Consider the following 19,857-nt stretch of genomic DNA (forward strand, 5'->3'; position numbering starts at 1 on the left):
CTTTATTGATCCCCTTGGGGAAATTCAGGAGTATGCAATTATGTATTTCTCTTGCCCTGAAAGGACTTTTTTCTTTTCTCTCCCTGTTGCTGAAATGGGATTGAATTGTCTGGAAGAGACAGAGTTTCACTCACTGACTCACTGACTCACTGACTCACTGACTCACGGTCCGGTTGATGATTCAGGTTTTGATCGTCAGCATGATGCCAGATGATTATCCTGATCTCACCTGATCGGGGTCTGATCCTTAGATTAATCTGTCTAGTTTAGGTAGGATGTCTATTTGCTCCCATGTCTGGTAACCCCCTCCTATTGCTATAGTTTTAGTGAGTTTTTACTTTTCCTTACCTTCGCGTGGGGTGTCTCGGAGTGTTGCTATAATTTTTTTTGCATTTATTTTAATTAAAAAAAAAAAAAAAAAAAAATTAAATTGTAAATTTTTATTTAAATTGTATTTCAATTACAATTTTATTTATTAATTTTTTGACGTTGTGGTGTTCTTGTTTTGTTCTTGATTTGATGTGATGTTTCTTCTTCACTTGTTTGGGGAGGACGTGTACGGCCCATGGGGACATTGGCGTGTGTTGTCGGGCCTTATAAATAAATGTTATTTGATTTGATTTATATGATAGATAAATGAAGGTGAAAATAACCACAATTGTCAAGCATCATGGCTCTAAGCTTCATGACACTTACTAACAGTAAGGTGTATTGTTGAAATACAATCACTACAGTTACAAAGTATCACGTATGATGATTAAAGACGGGTACTTACATGAGAGATGAGCATGCAGCACAGACCAAAATGAAGCCATGCCAACACAGAAAGACGGGAGGAAAAAAGTTAAACTTGGATTAGAAAAACATGCAGATGTTTCGTCTACCATTTCCACAAACATCAAAATGGAATCATTCCACTATGTTCTTGGGTCTCTCTCTCTCTCTCTCTCTCTCTCTCTCTCTCTCTCTCTCTCTCTCTCTCTCTCTCTCTCTCTCTCTCTCTCTCTCTCTCTCTCTCCCCCCCTCTCTCTACCCCCCCCTCTCTCTCCTCTATCTCTCTCCCCTCTCTCTCTCCTCTCCCCCCCCCCCCCCTCTCCCTCCTCTCTCCTCCCCCCTCCTCTCTCTCCTCTCCCCCCCCCCCCCTCTCTCTCTCTCTCTCTCTCTCTCTCTCTCTCTCTTCTCTCTCTCTCTCTCTCTCTCTCTCTCTCTCTCTCTCTCTCTCTCTCTCTCTCTCTCTCTCTCTCCTCTTCCCCTCTCTCTCTCTCTCTCTCTCTCTCTCTCTGCTGCTTTTCTGACAAACCCTTCAGCTTATCATTTTTGTGATGGCATTTGAAGTTAATAACTTTTCCATGGGACCGCAGAGCGTCCCGTACCATCTGGGAAATCTAACGTGTACCTTGTGCTCTGAAAGAGCCCCGGTGCCACCTCAGCTGCATGGTGGCGCGGGCAGAGTGGGCAGAGTATCGGTGTCATTGGAAACCTCATTTTTCAGTTTGTGGAAATGGCAACGTTATAGTCACGCGTTGGCATGCGGTTAAGTGTTTGGACAGCGGGTTTAAAACACGTGCCCGCCGGCATGCATAGTACTGACCTTGTAATAGTGTTGAGCTAGTGGGTTCAATGACCACTGCACCAGAGGAGAACAGAACACCAAGTCGTCATTGACAAAACCAGTAAGAAGATAACCTATTACTGCCGGCACCGTTGGTGCATTGTTTACATATATACTCATATTACACAGTTACCACTTATAATACTGATATCATGGATTTTTCATTTAAGCAGAAATGATATTAACAGTATATTTCAAATATGAACAGACACCACTATTGCAACTATGACCACATAAAACAAATGTATTCCTAAGGTCAATCCTATACCTATATCACATAAAACTCTGCTTTCAAACAACTAAAACTCTGCTTTTCAATCACCTACAACTCTGCTTTCAAACACCTAAAACTCTGCTTTCAAACACCTAAAACTCAATTTTCAATCACCTAAAACTCTGTTTTCAAACACCTAAAACTCTGCTTTCAAACACCTAAAACTAAATTTTCAATCACCTAAAACTCTGTTTTCAATCACCTGAAACTCTGTTTTCAATCACCTGAAACTCTGTTTTCAATCACCTGAAACTCTGTTTTCAATAACCTGAAACGTTGCTTTCAAACACCTAAAACTCTGTTTTCAATCACCTAAAACTCTGCTTTTCAATCACCTAAAACTCTATTTTCAATCACCTAAAACTCTGTTGTCAATCACCTGAAACTCTGTTTTCAAGCACCTGAAACTCTGTTTTCAATCACCTGAAACTCTGTTTTCAATCACCTGAAACTCTGCTTTCAAACACCTAAACTCTGTTTTCAATCACCTGAAACTCTGCTTTCAATCACCTAAAACTCTGCTTTCAATCACCTGAAACTCTGTTTTCAATCACCTAAAACTCTGTTTTCAATCACCTACAACTCTATTTTCAATCACCTGAAACTCTGTTTTCAATCACCTAAAACTCTGTTTTCAATCACCTAAAACTCTGTTTTCAATCACCTGAAACTCTGTTTTCAATCACCTAAAACTCTGCTTTCAATCACCTGAAACTCTGTTTTCAAGCACCTAAAACTCTGCTTTCAATCACCTAAAACTCTGCTCTCCGTCCTTTCCACGTGTATGGGAGGCGAAAACGCAGAGAAATGACTTTGTTTTCAAGAATATCCATATATACGCGTGGACAAGGCGTGTGCCAAGGTGTGGACCAGTGCTTGGTGGACTCACTGGACTCACCGTACAGGAGGAAGCTTGTGTTTGAGCTGCCCAGTTTGTTGGCAGCGACGCAGGTGTAGTTCCCATAGTCTGCCTCAGTGATGTTATAAAAGGTCAGCCTGGACAGTGACCCGGCGACCTCGATCTCTACACCGTCGAAGCCATGAAAGATCCTGAATGGGCAAGGGGAGGAAAGAGAAAAGAAAATAATATGTATTATTACCATGTTCATTATAAATTAAGTAAAAAATATTTTACCTGGAAAATCTGTAGCTAATAAAAGTATGATCATTTGTGTTTCACTTCTATTTATTTATTAATTCATCATTGGCCATTTGTCAAAAACAGGATACACATTTAAATGTATAATATATATATATATATGACTGGTGAACTGGAAAATAAGACACATTTTATAATAAGCCATTTTGTAAGTCATCTGAAAATGTTTGGTGTTGTTTAGTGAACTTCTGTGCTGGAAACGAGGTCATGCGAGCCACTTTTGATGTTCATGTGGTCATGCATGTATGTTGAACTGAACAATTTCCACAATACAGTATATATCCCCTAAATACATGTATATTAGTAGTTCAAATTGTTTGGTACAAATTGGTGCAGAAACAAAAAAAGACAGAGAAAATGTTTTTACAAAAAACAGTAAATGGCAGGAAAATCCGATATTGACTTTATGGGTCCTTGAGGCAAAATTGTCCGTGAGGAAATACAGTGTACAGAGTTTCATCTCTACTGTATGTGGTTCAGTTTAACATCTCTACTGTATTATGGTTCAGTTTAACATCTCTACTGTATTATGGTTCAGTTTCACATCTCTACTGTATTATGGTTCAGTTTAACATCTCTACTGTATTATGGTTCAGTTTCACATCTCTACTGTATTATGGTTCAGTTTAACATCTCTACTGTATTATGGTTCAGTTTAACATCTCTACTGTATTATGGTTCAGTTTAACATCTCTACTGTATTATGGTTCAGTTTCACATATCTACTGTATGTGGTTCAGTTTCACATCTCTACTGTATATGGTTCAGTTTCACATCTCTACTGTATTATGGTTCAGTTTCACATCTCTACTGTATTATGGTTCAGTTTCACATCTCTACTGTATGCTCCATGAGATACGGCCATTTGGAATTGTGATTTTCAACGCTTGTTACATAAATGCGCCCCCCCCCCCATCCCTCTTCTGTTATTTTCACAAATAACAAGCACCCTGGTTTTCAGCCGTCGGATATTAGCATAACCATTTCATGCTAACTGCAGTACTTTGTGGGGGTCACAGAAGCCCACCTATCAGATGTGGTCTCTCAGTTATACACTCAATACATTCAATGACAGTCCTTATACACACGCTCCTGTTAACACATACCCTGCCACGCAATTTGAGCATCTTATACCACTCTCTGCCAGCACTGTAAGCCTATGGAGATGTTCACCTTCTTTGAAGTGCTATAACTTTTTAAATTGTACTGCTAAATTGACATTACTATGGCCCATTCAACATCGATTATCTATCGTTCAGGATGTAGGAACGTTATACTTTTTCATTCATAGATTCATACGAAAATACCGTCTAGAATATAAATATGTTTTTATCGTTTTCTGCAGTAATTCCTAGAACGTGAGATATAGGCATAAACGCATATATAGATTATCAAATGCCGTTTGTTGGCGATACACGCTATATTAAAAATGTCAACTGTACATGATCCTAAACGTTATAACTGATCATGCGCGGATGAACGGGGGGGGGGGGGTCATTTATAATTCCGTGATCGTCAGTAAATGCTTTATGTAGTATGGGTGATATATTGATCAGAGCAGTTTGCATGGATAATAATAAACAAACGCGCTGATAATTACGTCAGCGTCCTCTTACCGTTCGACGATGAGACTGGAGGAAAAAGATCCCACATATATCTCTTAAATCCATTTCCGGTTTGTATAATCATAATAAACGGCCAAATCGTATCGATTATTGCGTTATGGCAGCGATCGCTACACACGGACGCGTGTATACAGTCCCGCAACAATATGCAAGTGCCGGACGCATTTCCCAGACGCACCGAGATCGACTCGTCCATTTCCGGTTTGGCAACTCGCCGATCATCCACCAGGCGGCAGTATTGAAGCGTTGCAGAGTTGTGCATGCTCCCACTGCATCAGACCAGGCTCCGTGAGGGAATTATGAATAACATGGCGAAAAAATTAAATATGATCTCAATAACGTCGTACGCCGTGGATTGGCAGAATTCGCATGAACTTGAAACACGTCGTAAGCCGTTTCCGGCGTGGGATGTGTTAAGCACCTTGGGTCTCCTGAAAGGCGCTATATAAATTTAAGATATTATTATTATTATTATTATTATTATTATTATTATTATTATTATTATTATTATTATTATTATTATTATTATTATTATTATTATTATTATTATTATTATTATTATTATTATTATTATTATTATTATTATTATTATTATTATTATTATTATTATTATTATTATTATTATTATTATTATTATTATTATTATTATTATTATTATTATTATTATTATTATTATTATTATTATTATTATTATTATTATTATTATTATTATTATTATTATTATTATTATTATTATTATTATTATTATTATTATTATTATTATTATTATTATTATTATTATTATTATTATTATTATTATTATTATTATTATTATTATTATTATTATTATTATTATTATTATTATACGTATGCAGTAAACATAAGTAGTATAAATTGATTTACAAACTAACTATAATGTTTTCATTCCCTTGTTGATGAACCAAGTTAAATGTGAGTTATAATTATGTTTAGGCCTACTGTATTCTATGGCTGTAAACATATTTATGTATTTTAGTAATAGAGTAGTGTATAGAGTAAAACGGATATATTTCAATTCACACAGGGTTTAGAAAGGAAAAAAAAGCTAAGAATCTAACTCTACAAGAATGTCAGATCACAGATTGGGGCTTTAATCACTCACTGGTGTTCCCATCAGGCCATTATTGTCCACCAGCGTGTGCACGCTTCAGCTCCTAGTGAGAAGACAGATGTCTCTTCCTCCAGGGCCTAGTCCTCCAGGCCTGGTGTCTTCCTTTTGTTTCCTCTTAAATAGTTTATAATCCACACGGTGGGGGTTGGTGACATGATAGCAGCACAACTTAACTTCTCTGAGCACACACACAGGGCTCTGGGCACAGAGGTGCGCTGATCAACTCATCTGTGCCTCGAGCGATCTCCACTCTCCTGTGACCCCCACATCAAATCCAGCAAACAGCGCTTCAGATCAGGACAGAAAACTGTCACTTGATCACTTGATCTGAATTATGTTGTGGGAGTTACAGCAATTTTGAGTTTGACTCCTTGTTATAGCGCCACCACCTGGCCAACATTTACATTTAGTCATTTAGCTGACGCTATTATCCAAAGTGACTTGCAAGTTCTCTAGGGCACTATCAGCTGAGAAACAATGTTCATCAAAGTGTTGAGTGCTACAGTGTAGGTTAGTATATTAGGACAAGTGCATGACAGTAAGGTTAGTTAGGTTTTATTTAATTTTTTATTTCTTTTCAGATATTGATTGAAGAAGTGTGTCTTTAGTCGACGGCGAAAGATTGGACGTGTTTCGGCTGTCCTAACTGTGGTGGGAAGTTCGGTCCACCATTGTGGGGCAAGGACTGAGAATAGGCGACTTCTCTTTGATGACCCTCCCGGAGCTCGGATAGGAGTAGGTCTGAGGCGACCAGAAGATGCAGAGCGTAGGGGTCTTGAGGGTGTGTAGTTAGAAGATGCAGAGCGTAGATGTCTTGAGGGTGTGTAGTTAGAGACCATTGACCGGAGGTAGGCGGGAGCCGTTCCCTTCACCCAACATGGGTGATTTGTGTTATCCGAGTAGTGTGAGGCGATGGGAACCCACCTAGCCAATGTGGTTGGTCTAGGTCTAGGACCTGCTCAAACTACAAACAAAGCACAAACTAAGAATAATCCTATCAGGGTGCGGCTGGGTGGCGCAGCGGTCTAAGCGCTCGTCACCAACGCGCGAGACACCGGTATCGATTCCGGCTGTCGGCGTTGCCTCCGGCTTGGGCCGGCCGTCATACTGACTCAATTGGCAGAGTCAGCGGGAGGGGAGTCGGTGGGGTGGTAATCTGGTCGTTGTAAACAGCGACTCCTACAGGTCGGTCAGGGCGCCTGCACAGCAAGGACAGGAGATGTCGAGGGTAGTGTGAGCCTCCCACACGTTATACCTCACCAATGAGAGTCCACGCTGGCGGGTGAAAAGAAGTGGCTGGCTGACTCTGCATGTATCGGAGGGGACATGCGATAGATTCTTTAACCCTCCCTACAACCGACCAGATCAAGACAGGGGAGGGGGGAATTGCCACAACTAAATTGAGATGGGAGAAAAACTGAAAAAGGAGAAGAAGTGGATAAAAAATAATAATAAAAAATCCTATCAGCTTTTCTGCTCGGACCTTAATAAAACCACCCATTACAGCCCCTTCGGACTGTTCTCATTACACTGCATGCTGGGGACCGGCAGGTCTGGCTAGTTAGCCACGACATTTATGTAGAGTCAACGGGGCTGCGCTTCCGTCTGTACCAGCCCTGGAATAAACGCTGAGGCCTCCTCAGCACCCCAAGCAGGTGCTTGCACAAACTGGAGTGTGACCACGTTGACTTTGCATTCGTTTTTGTGGCTTTCTAAGGAGGAGCTGGGTGTGAAGAATAGCATGGCTTGTGCTGAGAAAGGACTGTAGCGATCGCCATCGTCATCGGTAAGTAGGACATCCAGCGTTCTGAACCCACTCTTTAATCGTTGGTTTGGTCTCAAGTCGGTCAAGACTTCGATAGTTAAACGGTTGATTTCTATGCTTGTTAACTGAGTTATTACCTGAAGAATGATGACAAGCAAGATATTTAAAGAGGTCCTTCTGCATAATTGCATGTTGGAAACACTATTCTGTCAATTGAGTCAATTCCAAAGTCAAAAGATTAGTGGACAAAAGCATTGGGCAAAAAAGTTTTTATTTGTTTCACTTTGAGTGCTAATGAAATAGACTTGAGTAACAGAGGTTTGAACACACTGAAGTAAAAGTTTTGTGTAGGGATGTCCGATATTATCTGCCGATATTGGCATAAAAATGTGATATCGGAAAATATCGGTATCGGTTTTCAAAGATTTTTTTTTTAACATTTATTTAACCTTATTTAACCCAGGCAAGCAAGTAAGAACACATTTTTATTTTATTTATTGTCAAAGTATGCATAATGTTGTGTTAATTACACGACAAGAGATATGTAATGTTAATTACCTGAAATTATTAAGTTTTTGGGGGGGGGCAGTGCATATATCGGTATCGGTTGATATCGGTATCGGAAATTAAGAGTTGGACAATATCGGTATAGCCAATATCGAGCATCCCTAGTTTTGTGTACTCACTTTTCTTTTTAGTGGTTGCCAGATGCCTGTTTTTAAGTTCCAGCTGAGAGGTAGGAGCTGGAAAACATAACGGTTCCATAGCCTGAAGTCTTATGTAGTACAGGTCCAAAGTTTATAAAAAATCCCACGGAAAATGAAAGTTTTACAAAGGTTTTAACGTGTGTACCGGTAAACATTCGGCATGATTATCCAAAATGCCCGCTGCCATTAATTTCGATGCTCGAGTCAAAACAATGGACTTCTCCGTCTTCTTGTGTCACCTCCCCCCACTGTCAGCGCTCAGATCGCTTTCGGAGCAGACGCTCCTCGGCTACAACGGTGGTCAATCATTTTTGCCATCAGCGGTGACCGGTCAGTTCAGGGACCGTTCACAACCGGACGTGGTCACTCGTCCGAAGGGCTTGTCAAATGACACCCGCCAGATGTTTCATCTTGTTTCTCGAGAATGGAATCACGCAATAGGTTGAGTGTCGTGGCGATGGAAAGGCGGCAAATTCAACTTTCCAACAATGTATTGGTTGATCGGCGAAAAAACGCAGCCCGGAGCCAACAGCAAAGTGCTGCGATGTGTGATGGCCTCCAAGCATTCAGCCACTAGGTGTCACACTAGAGCACCAGCATGTAATTGATCCAATCAGGTGCATGCCACGTGGGGAAGTGAGTGGGGAGGGAATACATGCACGCAACATGTAAACAACATACATTTTGGACCCGTCAAATTCAAAAGAATTATAAATTCATGAATACATTTTTGGGGGAAATCAATACTTTTATTCTGCACCTTTCTAAAAACTCTGTGGATGTTTTTATAAAAAACAAATGATTACTCTATGTACACATTTTATCTATAGCACCTGCAAACTAAGCATTTCTTCAGGTTAACCCTTTCACTGCCACACAACAGAAGGTTAACCCTTTACTATCACACAACCGACGGCGATGCTCCATCAGCATCATTAGCTCCGCTGTCTTGTGGCTGTCGTGTGGCAGTGAAAGGGTTAAGATGACACTCCTTCATTATCGTCTATACAGAACTCAACTGATCCCAGGTCACACCTCCCACTTTGAGCCACTTGACACCACAGTATACACAACACATGGGCCCTGATCCCAGAAGATAGCATTAGAATGGCAGCTGTTAACCGTATGCCACGCGGGTCTGTAGAAATGAGCCACCTGTGCCCTTCCTGTCACATTCAGTTTGGTTCAGTTCTCTCGCTCACGTCCTCTGTGGTTACACCTGTCATTTCAATCAGATTTCTGACACCTGGTCATAAAGAAATGTGGTTATATATCGCTGTGTGTCCATTATGCTTGACCTAGAAAAATATATGTTGTTGTGTATCTCCCCTGGTTGGATTTATTTAAATAATCTATTTAATCGTATCTGGTTGGGGGGGGGGGTCTTGTTCTATCAAATTGGTTCCGATCCTACTTCTGTTCCCAATGTATTTAGAAATACTACTGGACTGTCAGCCATCTTGGCAAGCTAGCCATGTACAATGCTAAGCTAACTCCATATCAAATCTGACAAATGGATCCGATAGCGGTGAACATGGACTTGTCATGAGCTGAATGATGACAGATTGTCGTTACTGTGTTGAAATGCAAATATACATTTTTATATTGTTAGTCTCCCAATAATGATTGCAGATGCAGAACTGGGTTCCATCTAAAACGACTAAAATCAGAATTCGATCCGACCATTTTGGGATATGGTCTGGCTCATCAGATCACGGTGTGTGAAAAGTCCTATTCGGGGGCATCTAGATTCTAGACCTAGTACATAACATAATGTAGGCCATTTGGACACTTTTAAAGTGCTTTACAGTGCCGTGTACCATGACGGGCGAACGCATGCATTTTTAGCACGGGTGGCTCCAGAGGGAATGGAGTCCCTAATCCCTAATAATGTCCTGTCTACCCACTGAGCTACACAGAACCATGCACAGACAGCTCAGTGCATCCTGTTGGGATCAAATAATGTCAAGTTGGAGAGACAAGTGTAGCTGTAGCCTCTATCATACTGTATCCTGACATGTTTATTTTGTGAGAGCAGTTCACTCCCCCTTGTGTTATTCTTCATTGAGACAGTAGGAAGGCTGAGAGGGAGACTAGGTTCTTTAGTGAGACAGTAGGAAGGCTGAGAGGGAGACAGAGTAGGGGAGACACAGGAGAGAAGGTTCTTTACTGAGACAGTAGGAAGGCTGAGAGGGAGACAGAGTAGAGGAGACACAGGAGAGAAGGTTCTTTATTGAGACATTAGGAAGGCTGAGGGGAAGACAGAGTAGGGGAGACACATGAGAGAAGGTTCTTTATTGAGACAGTAGGAAGGCTGAGAGGGAGACAGAGTAGGGGAGACACAGGAGAGAAGGCTCTTTATTGAGACAGTAGGAAGGCTGAGAGGGAGACAGAGTAGGGGAGACACAGGAGAGAAGGTTCCTTATCGAGACAGTAGGAAGGCTGAGAGAGACATAGGAGAAAAGGTTCTTTATTGAGACAGTAGGAAGGCTGAGAGGGAGACAGAGTAGGGGAGACACAGGAGAGAAGGCTCTTTATTGAGACAGTAGGAAGGCTGAGAGAGAGACAGAGTAGGAGAGACACAGGATAGAAGGTTCTTTATTGAGACAGTAGGAAGGCTGAGAGGGAGACAGAGTAGGGGAGACACAGGAGAGAAGGTTCTTTATTGAGACAGTAGGAAGGCTGAGAGGGAGACAGAGTAGGGGAGACACAGGAGAGAAGGTTCCTTATCGAGACAGTAGGAAGGCTGAGAGGGAGACAGAGTAGGGGAGACACAGGAGAGAAGGTTCTTTATTGAGACAGTAGGAAGGCTGAGAGGGAGACAGAATAGGGGAGACACAGGAGAGAAGGTTCCTTATCGAGGCAGTAGGAAGGCTGAGAGGGAGACAGAGTAGGGGAGACACAGGAGAGAAGGTTCCTTATCGAGACAGTAGGAAGGCTGAGAGGGAGACAGAGTAGAGGAGACACAGGAGAGAAGGTTCTTTATAGAGACAGTAGGAAGGCTGAGAGGGAGACAGAGTAGGGGAGACACAGGAGAGAAGGTTCCTTATCGAGACAGTAGGAAGGCTGAGAGGGAGACAGAGTAGGGGAGACACAGGAGAGAAGGTTCTTTATTGAGACAGTAGGAAGGCTGAGAGGGAGACAGAGTAGAGGAGACACAGGAGAGAAGGTTCTTTATTGAGACAGTAGGAAGGCTGAGAGGGAGACAGAGTAGGGGAGACACAGGAGAGAAGGTTCCTTATCGAGACAGTAGGAAGGCTGAGAGGGAGACAGAGTAGGGGAGACACAGGAGAGAAGGCTCTTTATTGAGACAGTAGGAAGGCTGAGAGGGAGACACAGGAGAGAAGGTTCTTTATTGAGACCGTAGGAAGGCTGAGAGGGAGACAGAGTAGGGGAGACAGGGGAGAAGGTTCTGGTGGGATCTGATCCCAGGCCAGCAGGGTTACATGTGGTTCCAGAAGCAGGGGTCTTAACTACAACACCCTCTCTCTGGACCCCTCTTTTGTGGATTTTCTAAGTTTCAGTTTGAGGCACTATAATAGTTAGTTTGGCTACAGGAATATGTCCTTGTAGACGGCCGGGTAGCGCAGCGGACTAAGCGTCTGTCTACCACCACAGAGACACTGGTATCGAATCCAGCTGTGGGCGGTGCCTCCGGCTTGGTCGGTCGTCATACTGACTCAATTGGCAGAGTCAGCGGAAGGGAACCCGGTGGGTGGTAATCTGGTCATTGTAAACAGCGACTCCTACAGGTCGGTCAGGGCGCCTGCACAGCGAGGAAGGGATCTGGGTGAGGTAGTGTGCCCTCCCACGCGTTACACTTCACCAGTGAGAGTCCTCGCTGCCAGGTGAAAAGAGGCTGCTGGCTGTCTCCTATGTATCAGAGGAAGCATCTGATAGACTTCAGGGCTCCCTAGACCGACCAGTGGGGGGCACATGCGTGCAATGACCAGGAAGGGGAGGGGGGAATTGGCATAACCACTAAATTGGGATGGGAGGAAAATAGGAGGAGAAAAAGTGGATACAAAAAAAAGGAATATGTCCTTGTACCCAACCAACCTACCCCCCACACACACACACACACACACACACACACACACACACACACACACACACACACACACACACACACACACACACACACACACACACACACACACACACACACACACACACACACACACACACACACACACACACAGGCAAATTAAGTATGACATTTTCTGGGCAAATATTTTCTTAGTCATACCAGTGGAGACCTGTTTAATAAACCCTCCACGCATTGTTCTGCTGAGAGGCAGATGTTCAGCTCACTGGCGACCTGCACGTCTAATAAACTCTCAATGTCAGTGGAGGTCAGGGGTGCGACGACAGTCACTCACAGGGGTGGGAATCACCAGTTTCATCACGATACAAATACCATATAGATTCTTTGGACAACAATGTGATATTTGCCGATATCACAAAGTCTGCCACGATACGATATAATTTGACATCTTTATTTTTGAGCTCTTCCAGACATTTAAATGAAAAACAATCTATTCTAAATATACCTCCTGTTCACTGTAAAGTTCCACATTTTGATAGATTGAGCTTTAAAAGGTTCACATCCTATTAACCCATCCAGTGCCAACCACGAGATTAGTCGGGGTTAACTCGCCATGCGTTGAGTGCCGAGACCAGAGAAAACCAGAGAAAACTCAGGTTTTAATCGTTATTTATTTTATTAGCAATATCCATTCATTTTTCATCCATCCAACCTGATGTTATCGTTGGGAATGGGTCTGAGCTCGAAAAGGGCAAATACCGCCGCCTATCGTCTCCCGGATGGTATTGCACATCATTGGATTGGATTTCTGTGCATTAGGAAGAAACTCCGCTCCTGGGGTTTTCCCATCTCGGGCAAGCAGTATCTGTTACCACATTCACTGGGGAGGCTCGGAGCAGCTTTCGATTATGTGTTTTGGTGCTATAACGTTGGATCAATAAACGCGATCAATATTTGGCATGGCGATCAGGAATTGGATTAATCTTTTTGCAGAACATCTGATGTGAGGTAAGGACTCTATGTTACCAGTCTTGGGTTAATCAGATGTTTTTTTCTCCGCCATCGCAGCGGGAGAGCGTAACGTTAGCCTTATCCACGGCATGGATAATCGATTTTTCAGCCCGCTCAAGACCACCTAATCATCACTCCCCCTTAATTGGCTGATATCAATCTTTGTCTCCTGAGCCTTTCAGACATTGTGTAGTGTGATGTGTGCCTGGTGCCAGTGTATGGTAGTCAGTGTGTAGTGTGATGTGTGCCTGGTGCCAGTGTATGGTAGTCAGTGTGTAGTGTGATGTGTGCCTGGTGCCAGTGTATGGTAGTCAGTGTGTAGTGTGATGTGTGCCTGGTGCCAGTGTATGGTAGTCAGTGTGTAGTGTGATGTGTGCCTGGTGCCAGTGTATGGTAGTCAGTGTGTAGTGTGATGTGTGCCTGGTGCCAGTGTATGGTAGTCAGTGTGTAGTGTGATGTGTGCCTGGTGCCAGTGTATGGTAGTCAGTGTGTAGTGTGTGATGTGTGCCTGGTGCCAGTGTATGGTAGTCAGTGTGTAGTGTGATGTGTGTCTGGTGCCAGTGTATGGTAGTCAGTGTGTAGTGTGATGTGTGCCTGGTGCCAGTGTATGGCAGTCAGTGTGTAGTGTGATGTGTGTCTGGTGCCAGTGTATGGTAGTCAGTGTGTAGTGTGATGTGTGCCTGGTGCCAGTGTATGGTAGTCAGTGTGTAGTGTGATGTGTGCCTGGTGCCAGTGTATGGTAGTCAGTGTGTAGTGTGCTGTGTGTCGGGTGCCAGTGTATGGTAGTCAGTGTGTAGTGTGATGTGTGCCTGGTGCCAGTGTATGGTAGTCAGTGTGTAGTGTGCTGTGTGTCGGGTGCCAGTGTATGGTAGTCAGTGTGTAGTGTGATGTGTGCCTGGTGCCAGTGTAGGGTAGTCAGTGTGTAGTGTGATGTGTGCCTGCTGCCAGTGCATAATAGTCAGTGTGTAGTGTGATGTGTGCCTGGTGCCAATGTATGGTAGTCAGTGTGTAGTGTGATGTGTGCCTGGTGCCAGTGTATGGTAGTCAGTGTGTAGTGTGATGTGTGCCTGGTGCCAGTGTATGGTAGTCAGTGTGTAGTGTGATGTGTGCCTGGTGCCAGTGTATGGTAGTCAGTGTGATGTGTGTCTGGTGCCAGTGTATGGTAGTCAGTGTGTAGTGTGATGTGTGCCTGGTGCCAGTGTATGGTAGTCAGTGTGTAGTGTGATGTGTGCCTGGTGCCAGTGTATGGTAGTCATTGTGTAGTGTGATGTGTGCCTGGTGCCAGTGTATGGTAGTCAGTGTGTAGTGTGATGTGTGCCTGGTGCCAGTGTATGGTAGTCAGTGTGTAGTGTGATGTGTGCCTGGTGCCAGTGTATGGTAGTCAGTGTGTAGTGTGATGTGTGCCCGGTGCCAGTGTATGCATCGAGCCTGTGTATGCCCAAGGTTGGGTGCTACACAGTGGTGATGAAGGAGACAACCTCCACCCTACATTGTAAAGCGATGTTGAGTGTCTAGAAAAGCGCTGTATAAATGCATTCATTCTTTCTGTCTTCAGAAGGGCCTCTGATGTCCCAGGGGGGGGGGGGGTTACAGAGGCAGACCAAAAGACCCCTACTGGGGGGAATGGAGAGTGCACCGTTAGGTAGTCTCATGAATACCGGAAAAATAACGTTTCATCTTTTCACCTCCAGAAAGAAATCCCACTGTGTGTGTCCTCTGTTGTACGGGGAGAGGACACCCTGCTGGGTGAGAGAGTCTGTGGCCCGAGATACTGCTTCACACATACTGCTACCTCCGATGGCTCCCATCCCAGCTCACACTGGGAGGATTAGAAAGGAAAAAGAGGCATTGTGTTTGATTCTAGCAGCTCCCTGTCACCTCAGATGACGTGGTTTAACAATGATCACATTACCGCTGGGTGACCCCTGATGGCTCCTCCATTATGCAGAGACCCAGAGACCTGAGAGCCAGGAGGACTCTGGTTCCCAAAGCCAGAGACCCAGAGACCTGAGAGCGAGGAGGACTCTGTTTCCCAAAGCCAGAGACCCAGAGACCCAGAGACCTGAGAGCCAGGAGGACGCTGGTTCCCAAAGCCAGAGACCCAGAGACCTGAGAGCGAGGAGGACTCTGCTTCCCAAAGCCAGAGACCCAGAGACCTGAGAGAGAGGAGGACTCTGCTTCCCAAAGCCAGAGACCCAGAGACCTGAGAGCCAGGAGGACTCTGGTTCCCAAAGCCAGAGACCCAGAGACCTGAGAGAGAGGAGGACTCTGGTTCCCAAAGCCAGAGACCCAGAGACCTGAGAGCCAGGAGGACTCTGCTTCCCAAAGCCAGAGACCCAGAGACCTGAGAGCCAGGAGGAAGCTGCTTCCCAAAGCCAGAGACCCAGAGACCTGAGAGCCAGGAGGACTCTGGTTCCCAAAGCCAGAGACCCAGAGACCTGAGAGAGAGGAGGACTCTGGTTCCCAAAGCCAGAGACCCAGAGACCTGAGAGCCAGGAGGACTCTGGTTCCCAAAGCCAGAGACCCAGAGACCTGAGAGCCAGGAGGAGGACTCTGGTTCCCAAAGCCAGAGACCCAGAGACCTGAGAGCCAGGAGGACTCTGGTTCCCAAAGCCAGAGACCCAGAGACCTGAGAGGGTGGAGGAAGCTGGTTCCCAAAGCCAGAGACCCAGAGACCTGAGAGGGAGGAGGACTCTGGTTCCCAAAGCCAGAGACCCAGAGACCTGAGAGCCAGGAGGAGAACTCTGGTTCCCAAAGCCAGAGACCCAGAGACCTGAGAGCCAGGAGGACTCTGGTTCCCAAAGCCAGAGACCCAGAGACCTGAGAGCCAGGAGGACTCTGGTTCCCAAAGCCAGAGACCCAGAGACCTGAGAGCCAGGAGGACGCTGGTTCCCAAAGCCAGAGACCCAGAGACCTGAGAGGGAGGAGGACTCTTGTTCCCAAAGCCAGAGACCCAGAGACCTGAGAGAGAGGAGGAAGCTGGTTCCCAAAGCCAGAGACCCAGAGACCTGAGAGCGAGGAGGAGGACTCTGGTTCCCAAAGCCAGAGACCCAGAGACCTGAGAGCCAGGAGGACTCTGGTTCCCAAAGCCAGAGACCCAGAGACCTGAGAGCCAGGAGGAGGACTCTGCTTCCCAAAGCCAGAGACCCAGAGACCTGAGAGCCAGGAGGACTCTGGTTCCCAAAGCCAGAGACCCAGAGACCTGAGAGCCAGGAGGAGAACTCTGGTTCCCAAAGCCAGAGACCCAGAGACCTGAGAGCCAGGAGGACTCTGGTTCCCAAAGCCAGAGACCCAGAGACCTGAGAGCCAGGAGGACTCTGGTTCCCAAAGCCAGAGACCCAGAGACCTGAGAGCCAGGAGGACGCTGGTTCCCAAAGCCAGAGACCCAGAGACCTGAGAGGGAGGAGGACTCTTGTTCCCAAAGCCAGAGACCCAGAGACCTGAGAGAGAGGAGGAAGCTGGTTCCCAAAGCCAGAGACCCAGAGATCAGAGAGCGAGGAGGAGGACTCTGGTTCCCAAAGCCAGAGACCCAGAGACCTGAGAGCCAGGAGGACTCTGGTTCCCAAAGCCAGAGACCCAGAGACCTGAGAGCCAGGAGGAGGACTCTGCTTCCCAAAGCCAGAGACCCAGAGACCTGAGAGCCAGGAGGACTCTGGTTCCCAAAGCCAGATACCCAGAGACCTGAGAGGGTGGAGGAAGCTGGTTCCCAAAGCCAGAGACCCAGAGACCTGAGAAGGAGGAGGACTCTGGTTCCCAAAGCCAGAGACCCAGAGACCTGAGAGCCAGGAGAACGCTGGTTCCCAAAGCCAGAGACCCAGAGACCTGAGAGCCAGGAGGACTCTGGTTCCCAAAGCCAGAGACCCAGAGACCTGAGAGCCAGGAGGACTCTGGTTCCCAAAGCCAGAGACCCAGAGACCTGAGAGCCAGGAGGACGCTGGTTCCCAAAGCCAGAGACCCAGAGACCTGAGAAGGAGGAGGACTCTTGTTCCCAAAGCCAGAGACCCAGAGACCTGAGAGAGAGGAGGAAGCTGGTTCCCAAAGCCAGAGACCCAGAGACCTGAGAGCCAGGAGGACTCTGGTTCCCAAAGCCAGAGACCCAGAGATCTGAGAGCGAGGAGGAGGACTCTGGTTCCCAAAGCCAGAGACCCAGAGACCTGAGAGCCAGGAGGACTCTGGTTCCCAAAGCCAGGGACCCAGAGACCTGAGAGCCAGGAGGAGGACTCTGCTTCCCAAAGTCAGAGACCCAGAGACCTGAGAGCCAGGAGGACTCTGGTTCCCAAAGCCAGAGACCCAGAGACCTGAGAGCCAGGAGGACTCTGGTTCCCAAAGCCAGAGACCCAGAGACCTGAGAGCCAGGAGGACTCTGGTTCCCAAAGCCAGAGACCCAGAGACCTGAGAGCCAGGAGGAGGACTCTGCTTCCCAAAGCCAGAGACCCAGAGACCTGAGAGCCAGGAGGACTCTGGTTCCCAAAGCCAGAGACCCAGAGACCTGAGAGGGTGGAGGAAGCTGGTTCCCAAAGCCAGAGACCCAGAGACCTGAGAAGGAGGAGGACTCTGGTTCCCAAAGCCAGAGACCCAGAGACCTGAGAGCCAGGAGGACGCTGGTTCCCAAAGCCAGAGACCCAGAGACCTGAGAGGGAGGAGGACTCTGGTTCCCAAAGCCAGAGACCCAGAGACCTGAGAGCCAGGAGGAGGACTCTGGTTCCCAAAGCCAGAGACCCAGAGACCTGAGAGCCAGGAGGACGCTGGTTCCCAAAGCCAGAGACCCAGAGACCTGAGAGGGAGGAGGACTCTGGTTCCCAAAGCCAGAGACCCAGAGACCTGAGAGCCAGGAGGACTCTGGTTCCCAAAGCCAGAGACCCAGAGACCTGAGAGCCAGGAGGACGCTGGTTCCCAAAGCCAGAGACCCAGAGACCTGAGAGGGAGGAGGACTCTTGTTCCCAAAGCCAGAGACCCAGAGACCTGAGAGAGAGGAGGAAGCTGGTTCCCAAAGCCAGAGACCCAGAGACCTGAGAGCCAGGAGGACTCTGGTTCCCAAAGCCAGAGACCCAGAGATCTGAGAGCGAGGAGGAGGACTCTGGTTCCCAAAGCCAGAGACCCAGAGATCTGAGAGCCAGGAGGACTCTGGTTCCCAAAGCCAGGGACCCAGAGACCTGAGAGCCAGGAGGAGGACTCTGCTTCCCAAAGTCAGAGACCCAGAGACCTGAGAGCCAGGAGGACTCTGGTTCCCAAAGCCAGAGACCCAGAGACCTGAGAGCCAGGAGGACTCTGGTTCCCAAAGCCAGAGACCCAGAGACCTGAGAGCCAGGAGGACTCTGGTTCCCAAAGCCAGAGACCCAGAGACCTGAGAGAGAGGAGGACGCTGGTTCCCAAAGCCAGAGACCCAGAGACCTGAGAGCGAGGAGGATGCTGGTTTCCAAAGCCAGAGACCCAGAGACCTGAGAGTGAGGAGGACTCTGGTTCCCAAAGCCAGAGAGCCAGAGACCTGAGAGCAAGGAGGACTCTGGTTCCCAAAGCCAGAGACCCAGAGACCTGAGAGAGAGGAGGACTCTGGTTCCCAAAGCCAGAGACCCAGAGACCTGAGAGCCAGGAGGAAGCTGGTTCCCAAAGCCAGAGACCCAGAGACCTGAGAGCCAGGAGGACTCTGGTTCCCAAAGCCAGAGACCCAGAGACCTGAGAGGGAGGAGGACTCTTGTTCCCAAAGCCAGAGACCCAGAGACCTGAGAGCGAGGAGGACGCTGGTTCACAAAGCCAGAGACCCAGAGACCTGAGAGCGAGGAGGAAGCTGGTTCCCAAAGCCAGAGACCCAGAGACCTGAGAGCCAGGAGGACTCTGGTTCCCAAAGCCAGAGACCCAGAGACCTGAGAGAGAGGAGGACTCTGGTTCCCAAAGCCAGAGACCCAGAGACCTGAGAGCCAGGAGGAAGCTGGTTCCCAAAGCCAGAGACCCAGAGACCTGAGAGGGAGGAGGAAGCTGGTTCCCAAAGCCAGAGACCCAGAGACCTGAGAGGGAGGAGGACTCTGGTTCCCAAAGCCAGAGACCCAGAGACCTGAGAGCCAGGAGGACGCTGTTTCCCAAAGCCAGAGACCCAGAGACCTGAGAGGGAGGAGGAAGCTGGTTCCCAAAGACAGAGACCCAGAGACCTGAGAGGGAGGAGGAAGCTGGTTCCCAAAGCCAGAGACCCAGAGACCTGAGAGCCAGGAGGACTCTGGTTCCCAAAGCCAGAGACCCAGAGACCTGAGAGCGAGGAGGAAGCTGGTTCCCAAAGCCAGAGACCCAGAGACCTGAGAGCCACGAGGACTCTGGTTCCCAAAGCCAGAGACCCAGAGACCTGAGAGCCAGGAGGAAGCTGCTTCCCAAAGCCAGAGACCCAGAGACCTGAGAGCGAGGAGGAAGCTGCTTCCCAAAGCCAGAGACCCAGAGATCCAGAGACCCAGAGACCTGAGAGCCAGGAGGAGGACTCTGGTTCCCAAAGCCAGAGACCCTGAGACCTGAGAGCGAGGAGGAGTCTGGTTCCCAAAGCCAGA

At 47.0% G+C, this 19,857-nt stretch overlaps 1 protein-coding gene across 1 annotated transcript in view; it reads right to left on the minus strand.

Annotated features, from left to right (window-relative positions):
* LOC311232911 (protein CEPU-1-like) overlaps positions 1 to 19,857 on the minus strand; it is a gene marked incomplete at its 5' end in the record, with an annotated part of 148,723 nt that overhangs the window by 12,724 nt on the left and 116,142 nt on the right. The window contains 2 exons of the mRNA XM_084319745.1: positions 1,592 to 1,627; positions 2,785 to 2,936. Of these exons, the coding sequence (XP_084175871.1) occupies positions 1,592 to 1,627; positions 2,785 to 2,936 (188 nt within the window). The remainder of the gene's footprint in view (positions 1 to 1,591; positions 1,628 to 2,784; positions 2,937 to 19,857) is intronic.

The sequence above is a fragment of the Notolepis coatsorum genome (assembly GCF_963971535.1).
Source record: "Notolepis coatsorum genome assembly, chromosome: 8".
Lineage (NCBI taxonomy): Eukaryota > Metazoa > Chordata > Actinopteri > Aulopiformes > Paralepididae > Notolepis > Notolepis coatsorum.